The 13,822-nt window shown below is 45.2% G+C and overlaps 1 protein-coding gene across 2 annotated transcripts in view; it reads right to left on the bottom strand.

Annotated features, from left to right (window-relative positions):
* Positions 1–3,588: 3,588 nt before the first annotated feature.
* Positions 3,589–13,822, bottom strand: part of LOC115618969 (gigaxonin-like) — a 29,197-nt gene continuing 18,963 nt past the window's right edge. For both annotated transcript variants that reach the window (XM_030510967.1, XM_032919632.1), the window contains exons 10-11: positions 4,565–4,674; positions 3,589–3,770 (exon numbers count right to left, since the gene is read on the bottom strand). In XM_030510967.1, coding sequence (XP_030366827.1) covers positions 3,589–3,770; positions 4,565–4,674 — 292 coding nt within the window. The remainder of the gene's footprint in view (positions 3,771–4,564; positions 4,675–13,822) is intronic.

Below are 13,822 nucleotides of genomic sequence, written 5' to 3'. Positions count from 1 at the left end.
TCTTTGTCGGCGACATGGACAGTGGGATTGAGTGCGCCCTCAGCAAGTTTGCCGACAACACCAAGCTGTGTGGTTGAGTTGATATGCTGGAGGGAAGGGATGCCATCCAGAGGGACCTTGACCTGCTTGTGAGATGGGCTGATGCCAACCTTATGAAGTTTAACCAAGCCAAGTGTAAGGTCCTACACCTGGGTGGGGGCAATCCCAGGCACTGCTACAGGTTGGGCAGAGAAGAGATTCAGAGCAGCCCTGAGGAGAAGGACTTGGGGGTGTTGGTTGATGAGAAACTGATCATGAGCCGGCAGTGTGCGCTTGCAGCCGAGAAAGCCAACCGTATCCTGGGCTGCATCTAAAGAAGCGTGACCAGCAGGTCAAAGGAGGTGATCCTGCCCCTCTACTCTGCTCTTGTGAGACCTCACTTGGAGTACTGCGTACAGTTCTGGTGTCCTCAACATAAAAAGGACATGGAGCTGTTGGAGCAAGTCCACAGGAGGGCCACGAGGATGATAAGAGGGCTGGAGCACCTCCCATATGAAGACAGGCTGAGAGAGTTGGGGCTGTTCAGCCTGGAGAAGAGAAGGCTGCGTGGAGACCTCATAGCAGCCTTCCAGTATCTGAAGGGGGTCTATAAGGATGCTGGGGAAGGACTCTTCTTTAGGGACTGTAGTGGTAGGACAAGGGGTAATGGGTTCAAACTTAAACAGGGGAAGTTTAGATTAGATATAAGGAAGTAGTTCTTTACAGTGAGGGTGGTGAAGCACTGGAATGGGTTGCCCAGGGAGGTTGTGGATGCTCCATCCCTGGCGGTGTTCAAGGCCAGGTTGGACAGAGCCTTGGACCACGTGGTTTAGGGCAAGGTGTCCCTGCCCATGGTAGGGGGGTTGGAACTAGATGATCTTAAGGTCCTTTCCAACCCTTACTATTCTATGATTCTATGAATATTCTGAGTAACATTTTCAAACATTTTCTAAGCCACCTACGAAACAGCTCAAAAGTGAAATAGATCCTTAGGAACATTCATTACTCTTGAATATGGGATCTTGGCATTTTGTCCAATAAAAGAAGATAATTAAACAGCACTTGATTTATTTCACAAGACAGCTAAGGATGGAAATAGTGTTTCACATTTCTGGAGTAAAGGATTATATATGTTTTCAATCTCAAGACATATATACACACACACACCAAGTTTACTGCAATGCATAAATATCTAAACTAATATGCCAACTAATATAGGTCAGAAAATTGATTTATGTACTTCAAATTTTGCAGCACTTCAGTATTATAAAAACTAAAATAAATAATGGTCAACGGATTGGCTGCTGCACTCTTTTCCCCACCCCCACCCCTTTGCTCATAACCCCAGTAATTTCAACCACATACCAGCGCTATGGAAGGACTGAGAAGTACTAAGTTTAAAAATGTCTCTTCAAGTAATATTTAGTGCTACTCCGGGACTGTATTTCAGCATATCTAAGATGATCCCATAAAGATGAAGGTTTACAGTAGCAACTGAGGGCAGAGACTGACTTGTCTGAGGTCCACAGAGTTGCAGAGTGCAAAGTATTGCATGTAGTTAGAGTAGTGGTTATACAAAGTCTCTTTTCCTGAAGGGCAGGAGGTCTTATTTCTATTTCCATCTCCCTCTTTTTATTCCTTTTAAATAAATACAGGTTACACCCCACCCATCACAACAATAATGAAAAAAATTGAGGTAAGTATTCTACCAGCTGATCTTGACTATGAACAAAATTCAATAAAATACCACTACTGATGTGAATAAGACTTTTTAAGAAATAAAACGCAAGACACTAAATTCTTCGCTATAACCGTACCATAAAACCCAGCTTTCCAAGTCAGACAGTAGTAAACAAGACTATACCTTAGCACAGAAATCATTAGTAAACCAACTTTTGATCCCAATTTAAAGTCACTGTACACATTTTCCTTAACTCATAGTCCAAAAATCATGTTTCCTGCAAAACAAATACAGCCTTGTCACATTGCACCTTTGTTCTAACAGAGATTAAATGCACCTTTCTATAATCCTCAGTCTTTAAAACCATTTTTAGTTTGCAAGCTGTTCTGGGTTCAGCTGTAACAGTTATTTTTCTCCTTCTTGGTAGCTGGTGCAGTGCTGCGTTTTGGCTTTAGTCTGAGAACAATGCTGATAACACACCGATGTTTTAGTTGTTTTAAGTAATGCTTACTCCAGTCAAGGACTTTTCAGTCTCATGCTCTGCCAGTGAGGAGGGGCACGGGAAGCCGGGAAGAAGCAGACAGGACACCTGACCCAAAGTAGCCAAAGGGGTATTCCATACCACAGCATGTCACGTCCATTATATAAACTGGGGGGAGTCACTCAGAAGGCCCAGATCACTGCTCAGGTCAGGCTGGGTATCTGTCAGCAGGTGGTGATCAATTGCATTGTGAATCACTTGTGTTTGCCCCCCCCCCCCCCTTTAGTTTTATATTCTCTCCCCTTGTTATTTCCCTTAGTAGTAGTAGTAGTTGTTGTAGTTTTGTATTATACTGTAGTTACTGGACTGTTCTTATCTCAACCTGTGGGGTTTACATTCTTTTGATTCTCCTCCCCATCCTGCCCCGGGGGGAAGGGGAGTAAGCAAGCAGCTGCATGATTCTGAGTTACCAACTGGGCTTAAACCACAACACAAGCTATCTGAAGTAAAAAGGAACACAACCTCTTTTCTTTTGTCAAGTTTTGTTGACTATTACCAAAAGCAGCAATCATCATTAACCATTGCAAACTCTGGTTCATTTTTACTTCAAGGAAACAGCCACCAAAGCCCACACAGGAACGCATGCCACCCACCTTTATACCAGGTCATCGGGCTATCCAAATGACAGCGTAGAAAACCAGTTTACTTCTCTGTAGTATACTGCATCCATTTCAGATTAGTTCATTTTAAATATATTAAAGATATTTGTAGCAATGAAACCATTGCAAATGAATAAAAAACCACCCAACAAAAAACAACCATATGTACACACCTCCGCCATTTTTAGACACAGACCTTAACTTTTGAGAAAGGACTAGAAATCAAAGGTGCAACAACCAACATCTCCTACAGCATTATGATCAAACAAGTCTTCGCAGTATACCAGGGAGCTTGGTTATCATATAGCTTCTGTGTATTACAGCTATCCAGTCCAAGATTGCACATTAAGTCTTATCAGTTCCCCTCAGGGGAAATGCATCTTAACTCTTTTTTGCTTGTCAATAAACTTCACCAAAGGAATACCAATTCCCACCTGTTTCAGACACAAAAAACCTCCTTCAATAACAGAGTTTTAAGCTTCCAAATGGTTACAACTGAGGGCATTTCCTTGATCCTCCCTTTAATTCCTCCCCCCCCCCTTCCTAATGTATAATACCTAAGTTATTTGCTCCCAAAACAAGAACTGAGACTCAAGTTTTTTAAGCATTTAAAACAAAAACAGTTACCATACCAAAGTACAGCATACAGTTAAGTTTCAGCTGTAATTTCTCAGCTTTTCCTTTATACAGAGCTACATTATGATGGACTGCACAGAATTCTTCCAGTCTCCTCCCTGTCAGCATACGGCTCATGGAGAAGGTACGCGGATGCGGAATAACCCTTGTTGAAGCTGCAGTCGAAAGAGCCTGCAGTTTGCAATCCGCAAAGCTGCACAGCTAGTACGGCGGAGGTCCGATGGGAACAGTGGTTTAGTGCGCTGCCAGGTTCCCGTGCTTCTCTTAAATTCCCTAACATAATCGTAATTTGTACCTAAAGTCACACATGCACACACACACAAAAAAAAAAAAAGAAAAAGAAAAAGATGCTCAAAATATACTGTAGCTACCATCACATTTAACCTGTAATAATGCAAATATGCAGACAAGAGCATGCACAGAAATACAGATCATTTTCTGGATGCATGCTTGAAGTTATTGTCAAAAGGAAACTACTATGACATTTCTTATCTACTTAAATCCACCACATTTGGAATTCTGCTCTTTTATATCTTGTAGAAAGCCCTGTTAAACACTCATATACCTACACATGGCCGTGAAAGCATGTCGTCTTCCAAATATCTTTTACAATACATGGCCAAATGTTGAAAGCTGAATACTGAATATATGCTTGCTAGTACACATTTATTCAGTTGGGATTTAGAGCCAAGAGTCACTATTGTATCTATACGAACCACTGGATGATGTTCCCAAAATGCAGAACCACCTGCTTACCACTGCAAAGGCAGGTGAAACACCTACAGGCACTAACATTTTTTTTCTTATATTTAGACAAATGCATAACATACCCTTGGTCTTGATCTCTTCCGATATTCAAACTGCTAAAGCAACCAAACGCTTTAGTGCTGAATTTGTTTCTGAAGAGCTCCAGTGTACAAAACCAACCTGTACATTTCCATATGTCCAACATAGCTCCCCTGAAGACCACAGTAACTTATCAGAACACAGTCCCAGCTTTTTATTCTAATAAAATCCAGTCTCATTAGTGCCAAATTTAAAAGACTGGAAGATGATAAGTAATGGGAGGTTATTAGTTCTCATTCTGACCTGTATCAAGATCTCCAATCACATATATGCTGGCTCCGATAGGCACAGCTCCATACACGAAAGAAGAACTAGTTGGGGTACATAGGTTCTGGTCACTTAGATAAATCCACCTGTAAAAATAATAATTAAAAAATGGTAATTTTTATTGAGCATATTAAAAAAAAAAATCCAGATTATTTTTGCAACTATCATCTTTGACTCAAAAGCAGAATGTACAAGTTAATTTCTTATGTAAAGACTGCTGGGAATGTTGTCTAGTTCAGGACATCCCGGCATTTCCTAGCCAGGAAAAGCAATTGGTACTGCTGTTTGGGAAACTTGGGATATTTGATCCTGAAGTTGCTTTATTTCAGAATTGCTCCACATATCTGTGTAATTTACCCATAACAAATTCTTCTTGCAATGGCCCAGTGTGTCTTTCTGGAAGAGAACAGGCACATAAGGGAGCCTTTTCTACAAAAAGAGATAGGTGACTGGGAATCAAAATGGTAATGGATGGGGGGGGGGGGGGGGAGGGAATGTCCATTACCTGGAATTGAAACAGACCTTCCAGATCACGCATCAGGCTCTTTTCAATCACTTTCTAGCTCACACTATAACCTTACAAGTCACCAGTGTTCGCTTCAAGCGTATTCTTATTTCAACACTACATCAGCCTGATCTTTCTACCAAGGGAAAAGCAGTTTTCCATGTTGAAGCCTTTGGAAACCAGGCAAGTATGTACTCATCATCCAGTGGGACACTGGCTTGTAAAGATGTCCCATTTATCTAGAGCTGTCAGCATCCACTCTATGGTTCTGAAACAATTTTCTACAAAATGCTGCTGCAGATGCTCTCGCAGTTACTATTTAGAGACCCTAAAGACATACAAACCAATGCCTATTTTAGGTGACTGCTCTTAGATCTTTTATTAAATAATTTACAGAGAACAGGAAAGCTTAAAAAACCTTGGAAAAGCATCCCATGTATTTTCATGGCCGCACCTGGTTAATTTGAGGGAAAACGTTAGGAAAAATCCTGACAGATACTGCCAATCTTTGAGAATTCTGCATCATCTTAACCCATGATTCAGAAGTAAACCTCTCTTCTAGCACTGAAGGAGATGCTGCTACTTATCAATTATCTTGGGGAGAGAGAGCAATTTTTAAAGGCCAAATGAAAGGCTCAGCTGTCCAGTACTATCTGTGCTGCACACTGAAGGATGATTCTGTAAAAAGTAAGGGAATGGTTTGTAGCTGTCACAGAGGAACTAACAACAGAGAAAACAAGAGAGAAGCCTTATACATTGATTCAGAAACCCTGTTACAGAGCAAACCACCTTGCACCATATTTCATTAGCTTCCTTTCCTGACTGTGGGAAGAGAACACTAATTTTCACTGGTTTTTAGCACCAAGTGACTTAGAATTATGAAAACTGAATAAGTGTTAGAGAAACACAGGAGAAAGACTGCAATTTTTCTTTCTTCTTTTTTCTTTTTTTTAATAGTAAATACAGGACCATGTTAAGGAAGGAAAAACACACGATTAGATGGGTTTCGTCTAGCTACTGACCAAGTTTGGGCTTGGAAAGTATGTGAATTTCATGGGTTTATCTGCACTAGATACTCAGGGTTTCTGAGCTTAAATAAAAGAATACCCCAAACATGTGAGGCCCAAGCATTTTCCTACTGCACATCACAGAAAGACAATATTAAAGTACCTGCAGTTGCGGGGGGGGGGGGGGGGGGGGATAAATATAATTCTCAACCTTTCTCAACACATGTACTTTAAAAAACAGGCAGAACTTCTCAGGAATGCTTACAGCAGCTTTAGCAGTTAAAACTAGGAAGGAACAAAGACAGGAAGGGCAAGGGGTCATGTTTCATCAGAATTTGACTAAGCTCCAGCTCCATGTGGGTTGTGCCTGCTATTTGAACAGTATGGAAAAAACTCCATGGCAAAACCAAAAAAAAAAACCAAAAAACCAAAAAACAAACAAAGAAAAAAACCCACAAAAAACCAAACAAAAAAAACCACACCCAAAAAAAACCCCCAAAAATAAAAAAAACCCCCAAAACCCAACCACCCAAACAAAAAAAAGCCACACAACAAAAAAAGCCAAAACACAAAACCAAAAAAACCACACCAAAAAAAAACCAAAAATACAAAACCAAGAACACCCCCAAACAAATCACAAACCAAAACCAAACAAAAACAAACCACACGAAACTCCCCCCAAAAAATCCACAAAACCACACCACGAAAAAACAACAAAAAACCCTCCCAAACACACACACCCAAAAAACCCCCACAACCTTCAGGAATTTGAAAACACTCCTTGGAATGTAACATGTAACTCTTACATACTTCCCTGGGATGGCTTTACTCAAACCAAATCCAAGAGTAGCAGGAGGGGGAGGAGGGAGGGGAGGGGAAGGCATGTACCTCTGTATGATTGTTCTGAAACTGAAATATGCTTCCACTCAAATTAAAGAAGGGAAAGGAATTCTGATTCCCTCCCCAGTCTTAAAGTGATATAAACAAAATAATCCATCCACCCTACTGTGACTAAGAAGCAGGATTCTAACTGCTTTATTTCCAAGTAGGAAGTAAATAAAAATGTGATACAAAATCAGTGTATTCCAGACATGTCACCTCAAGCTCACACCAGCTGCGAAAGGAAGCCTACAAATGAATGAGAATCTTCTCCCTGTTCCTCTGACAGTGTTATCCATCAGCCACTTTGTTTTCTCATCACATTTGCATAAGCGCTTTCTTCTAATGAAATTAGATCAATTGATCAATTGCCGAGGTGAGTATCTCCAGAGAGGACGCCTTTAACACCGGAGCGGGGGGAAGCACAGCGTCCAGGAGCCTCAGTTCGGAGCGGCAAGAGCCACCGAGGGAGCCTCAAGTCCTCGACAGGACTTGCCCAGGAACTGGCAGCTCAGCTCACGCGAGCAGCTGACTCACAGGGGGCGGCGCCAGGAGGGACGGCACCAGCCCTCAGTGGGTAAAACCCATCCCAGGGAGCGCGGCGACCAGGGCGGGCAAACAGGGCGCGGGGCGGCAGTTCGCGCGGGCAGCGAGCGGGATGGTGAGCACTCGCCTCAGGACCAGGGCCCGCTCTGGGAGCTCTGCCCCGGCGGTGGCCAGCGTAGGCACCCAGACAGAGCCGATGAGAGGGGAGGCTGCGGCGCAGACCTCGGAGTGTAGAAAGTGCCTCGACTGGTCTCTTGAGGCGAGGGTGCGCAACGGACAGGGCTGCACTCGGTGCGCCCTTGGTGGAGGTCCTCCTGCAGCAGGTGGGTGAGCTGCGGGAGGCTGTTGGAGAGCTAAAAGATGCCAGGGAAGCTGAGAGGAAGCTGGGCTGCTTGCTCCAGGCCCAAACTGCACAGGAGCTGCAAACGTCCAGCACTGCTCATATAGGAAAGAAGGAGAGCAGCAACCCAGGAAGCTGGGAATTAGTTACAAGAAAAACGAACAAAAAAAGGAGGAAGAGGACAATTAACAACAAGGGGCTTCCTCCTAAATCTGATGTCCCCACCCAGAACAGCTTCACAGTTCTGCAGGGGGCTAATGAGAAAGCACCCACCACACCTAATGAGCATCCTGCTGATGCACCAGTAGAGAGGATCACTACTGGTGCCTCCAGGAAAAAGCGGCGGGTCATAGTAGTAGGGGACTCTACTTTGAAAGGCACAGAGGCACTCATCTGCTGGCCTGATCCAGTCTCGAGGGAGGTGTGTTGCCTGCCAGGGGCTTGGATCAGGGATGTTGCTGAGAGGCTGCCTGCTCTAGTAAGTCCTGCTGACTATTACCCCCTTCTAGTGGTCCATGTGGGTGCTAGAGATATAGATAGCAGTAGCCTGGAGAACATTAAGAAGGACTACAGAGCCTTAGGAGAGGTGGTTAGGGGCTCTGGAACTCAGACAGTTTTTTCATTGATTCTCCAGGACAAAGGGGAGGACCTTAAAAAAGCTAGGCGCATTTGGCATGTTAATAAATGGTTAGAATGGTGGTGCCATAGTCAGGGGTTTGGCTATTTAGAACATAGGGCTCTATTTGGGAGGCCAGATGTACTGGAGGCTGGTGGAGCTGGTCTGACAAAGAAGGGGAAGAGCTGTTTTGGCAGGAGGCTTGCCAGGCTGGTCAGGAAAGCTTTAAACTAGATGTGTTGGGGGAGGGGAGCATTGATCCATCCCAACACTCCTGGTCAGTTGCCAGCACCTGTAATAAGTGCTTGGAGCCATGTAGAGATGTTCCAGCTGCCCCAGCCATTGAGTCGGCTGCATTTGGAGCTCGCCTAAGGTGCCTCTATACAAATGCCCGTAGTATGGGGAACAAGCAAGAGGAATTAGAGATGTGTGCAAGGCTACAGGAATATGATGTCATTGGTATCACAGAAACATGGTGGGATGGCTCCTATGACTGGAGTGTCAGAATGGAAGGTTACAGGCTGTTTAGAAAAGACAGGCCAGGCAGAAGGGGAGGGGCCATTGCTATCTATGTCAGTGATAGGTTGGAAAGTATGGAACTCTGTCTGGGGACGGGTGATGAGGTAACAGAGTGTTTGTGGGTCAGGATCAAAGGGAGAACAGCAATGGGGGACATTATGGTGGGGATCTGTTACAGGCCGCCTGATCAAGAGGACTCTGTGGATGAAGCACTCTACAGACAGATAGGAGCAGCCTCACGCTCGCAGGCCCTGGTCCTCATGGGGGACTTCAACCATCCTGACATCTGTTGGAGGGACGGTACGGCCCAGCAGAAGCAATCCAGGAGGTTCCTCGATTGCGTGGAAGACAACTTCCTCTTTCAAGCAATAGAGGAGCCAACGAGGAGAGGTGCCATGCTGGACCTTGTGCTCACCAACAGGGAGGGACTGGTTGGAAATGTGACACTCCAGGGCAGCCTTGGCTCTAGTGATCACGAGATGGTTGAGTTTGAGATCCTCAGGACAGTGAGAAGAGCGTGCAGCAAGCTCACTGCCCTGGACTTCAAGAAAGCAGACTTTGGCCTCTTCAGGAACCTCCTTAGTAAGGTTCAAAGGGATATAGTCCTAGAGGGCAGGGGGGCCCAAGACTGCTGGTCGATATTCAAGGATCACCTGCTACGTGCTCAGGAGTGTTGCATCCCTACTAGAAGGAAGTGTGGCAGGAGGGCCAGGAGACCTCCATGGATGGACAAGGAGCTGCTGAGGAAACTTAGAGGGAAAAAAGAAGCTTATAGAAGGTGGAAGCGAGGACAGGCGGCCTGGGAAGAATATAGGAGCATTGCCCGGGAAGCTAGGGACCAGGTTAGGAAAGCTAAGGCCCAGCTAGAATTAAGTTTGGCAAGGGATGTAAAAGATAACAGGAAAGGATTCTATAGATACGTAGCAAATAAAAGACAGACTAGGGACAATGTGGGCCCTCTCCAGAAGCTATCAGGAGAACTGGCTACCATGGATTTGGAGAAGGCTGAGGTTCTTAATGACTTCTTTGCCTCAGTCTTCACCAGCAAATGCTCTGACCACACCACGAAAGTCTTGGAAAGCAAATGCAGGGACTGTGAGAATGAAGACCTTATGTCCACTGCAGGAGAGGATCAGGTTCGAGACCATCTTAAGAACCTGAACGTGCACAAGTCCATGGGACCTCATGAAATCCATCCACGGCTCCTGAAGGAGCTGGCGAATGAAGTTGCTAAACCACTGTCCATCATATTTGAAAAATCCTGGCAGTCAGGTGAAGTTCCCGATGACTGGAAGAAGGGTAATATAACCCCCATTTTCAAGAAGGGGAAGATGGAAGACCCAGGGAACTACAGACCAGTCAGCCTCACCTCTGTGCCTGGCAAAATCTTGGAACAGTTTCTCCTGGAAAACATGCTAAGGCACATGAAAAACAACGAGGTGGTTGGTGACAGCCAACATGGCTTCACTAAGGGCAAATCCTGCCTGACCAATTTGGTGGCCTTCTATGATGGAGCCACAGAACTGATGGACAGGGGCAGAGCAGTTGATGTCATCTACCTGGACTTGTGCAAAGCGTTCGACACTGACCCGCACGACATCCTTGTCTCTAAATTGGAGAGTCATCAATTTGATAGATGGACCACTCAGTGGATAAAGAACTGGCTCGATGGCTGCACGCCAAGAGTTGTGGTAAATGGCTCGATGTCCAGTTGGAGACCTGTAACGAGTGGCGTCCCTCAAGGATCGGTGTTGGGACCTGTCCTGTTCAACATCTTTGTCGGCGACATGGACAGTGGGATTGAGTGTGCCCTCAGCAAGTTTGCCGACGACACCAAGCTGTGTGGTTCGGTTGATACGCTGGAGGGAAGGGATGCCATCCAGAGGGACCTTGACATGCTTGTGAGGTGGGCCAATGCCAACCTTATGAAGTTTAACCAAGCCAAGTGTAAGGTCCTACACCTGGGTGGGGGCAATCCCAGGCACTGCTACAGGTTGGGCACAGAAGAGATTCAGAGTAGCCCTGCAGAGAAGGACTTGGGGGTGTTGGTTGACGAGAAGCTTAACATGAGCCGGCAGTGTGCACTTGCAGCCCAGAAAGCCAACCGTATCCTGGGCTGCATCAAGAGAATTGTGACCAGCAGGTCAAAGGAGGTGATCCTGCCCCTCTACTCTGCTCTTGTGAGACCTCACTTGGAGTACTGCGTACAGTTCTGGTGTCCGCAACATAAAAAGGACATGGAGCTGTTGGAGCAAGTCCAGAGGAGGGCCACGAGGATGATAAGAGGGCTGGAGCACCTCCCATATGAAGACAGGCTGAGAGAGCTGGGGCTGTTCAGCCTGGAGAAGAGAAGGCTGCGTGGAGACCTCACAGCAGCCTTCCAGTATCTGAAGGGGGCCTACAAGGATGCTGGGGAGGGACTCTTCCTTAGGGACTCTAGTGGTAGGACAAGGGGTAATGGGTTCAAACGTAAACAGGGGAAGTTTAGATTAGATATAAGGAAGAAGTTCTTTACAGTGAGGGTGGTGAAGCACTGGAATGGGTTGCCCAGGGAGGTTGTGGATGCTCCATCCCTGGCGGTGTTCAAGGCCAGGTTGGACAGAGCCTTGGACCACGTGGTTTAGGGCAAGGTGTCCCTGCCCATGGCAGGGGGGTTGGAACTAGATGATCTTAAGGTCCTTTCCCACCCTTACGATTCTATGATTCTATGAAATTCCTGCACAGTGAATGGGAGAATCTTCCTAATTACATATACTTTGTTACAAGATTTAGTTTACTACTTAGATACTGCTGAAAGCATTTCCTTATTTTTATGTTTCGGTAGCAAAAGTAATATTTCTAAGGAATTTTTACCAAGTAAAGCTTCTGAACAAGCATCTCTCATTTAACTCCCTGTCCTGGCTTCAGCTGTAGCAGTTATTTTTCTCCTTCTTAGTAGCTGGTGCAGTGCTGCGTTTTCAGCTTTAGTCTGAGAGCAGTGCTGATAACACACCGATGTTCTTAGTTGTTGCTAACTAATGTTTACTCCAATCAAGGACTTTCTCAGTCTCATGCTGTGCCAGGGAGGAGGGGCACGGGAAGCCAGGAGGAAGCAGAGACAGGACACCTGACCCAAGCTAGCCAAAGGGGTATTCCATACCATAGCACATCATGCCCAGTATATAAACTGGGGAGAGTCATCCAGAAGGCCCAGATCGCTGCTCGGGTCAGGCTGGCTATCAGTCAGCAGGTGGTGAGCAATTGTATTCTCTCCCCTTTTTATTTCCCTTATCATTATTATTATTATTGGTGGTAGCAGTAGTAGTTTTGTATTATACCTTAGTGTTGCGTGAAAAAGGGTAAAATAATTTGGCAGAAAATAAACCCCCTTGCTTTCCAGCTGATCCTCAGATATTAGAGGGGCTGGGTGCGGCTAGGCTTTGATTCTGAGTGATGCCCAATTTGCCACTATCAGTCCGGTCGCATTCAATATGTTGAATAATCACGATTCCGGATGCACTAATAGTGCACTGCACCTTCAGTCTAATCGTGCTCACGAACTAGCACGGCCACACTGAGGGAGCTGGTCGCGTTCAGTGAGAGATTTACGATTAGCTACTTAAACAGTGCAGTTTATTAAAGCAACAGATACAGGTTCTTGTGGATTGCCAGTGATAAATACACTGTCTGCAAAAGCACGTGCAAATAATAAAGTATACAACCGCGCGACAAAGTTATGAATAATACAGCCTGGCTTTAAAGTATAAAAGTAAAAAGTAACTCTATATAGAGATTCCTAATTTTCCCGGGGAAGCACTGGATACAGTGCAAGTCTTACCCAAAGGCGTCCCTATGGGGGGCGAGAAAGGTCCAGCCCGTCGACCGGTCCCAGGAGTCGAGAGTAGTCTGCTGATGGGGTTTTCCTCGGCTCGTCCACGATGATGTCTTCCCTAAAGCCCCCCACTTTTTGGGTCATTTTTATAGTATTTTTCGCTTTCAAGGTGGAGCTTGAGTGACTCTAGTCATACATACCTTTATTGTTATTGGTGCAAATTTTCCTCGCTTTGCTTTTAAAGGTATATGCCACAAAAAATTCAAAGAGCATGCTCAAAGAGGGGTGGTCTCACTTTGGAGGTGGGTAGCATTGGAGGTGGAGGTGTGTTTTCGTATTAAAATGCATTATAATGAAGCAAAGTTCACACAAAGGACAGCATTTTGTCAAAAGATGACAGGCCGTTGGCTCAGGGCATCAAGTATGCAGCTTATCAGTTTTAAGTACCACCTAGTTCCCATCTCTGCTGGTGTTGGGACAGAGTTTGGCCGCAGAACCTCCACTCTGCTCCATCCTCCATCAAGCAATGTTGCCACGGGAACTGCTGTGGAGTAAATTCCTGGCATACCATGTGCAGCTGCAGCTTACCCTGAAAGTCCGTTTTTTCTTTATGTGTGAGCAATGCTACATTTTTAAATATAAGTTTAATTTCTAAATCATATTCAGTAATTATCCCACACTTAGTTACTGGACTGTTCTTATCTTAACCTGTGGGCATTACATTCTTCCGATTCTCCTCCTCATCCCTCCGGGAGCAGGGGAGAAGGGAGGGAGCAAGCAAGCAGCTGCGTGGTTCTGAGTTACCAGCTGGGCTTAAACCACGACACTCCCTCAATACCTGCAAATTTTCATAATGCTTTTGAACCAGAAGCTCATTAAGAAAGCTTACCCCACTTAGAGACCACCAGTGGCTATGCTCAAGGACAGAGCTCCTCCAGCAGCTCTTGCAAAGAATCCTTGTGCTCTATTAAATATTTCCAAATACCCACGCTGAAAACAAAAAACCCAAAA

This window comes from Strigops habroptila, chromosome W (genome assembly GCF_004027225.2).
Source record: "Strigops habroptila isolate Jane chromosome W, bStrHab1.2.pri, whole genome shotgun sequence".
Taxonomy (NCBI): Eukaryota; Metazoa; Chordata; class Aves; order Psittaciformes; family Psittacidae; genus Strigops; species Strigops habroptila.
This window is presented reverse-complemented; position numbering and strand designations above follow the sequence as displayed.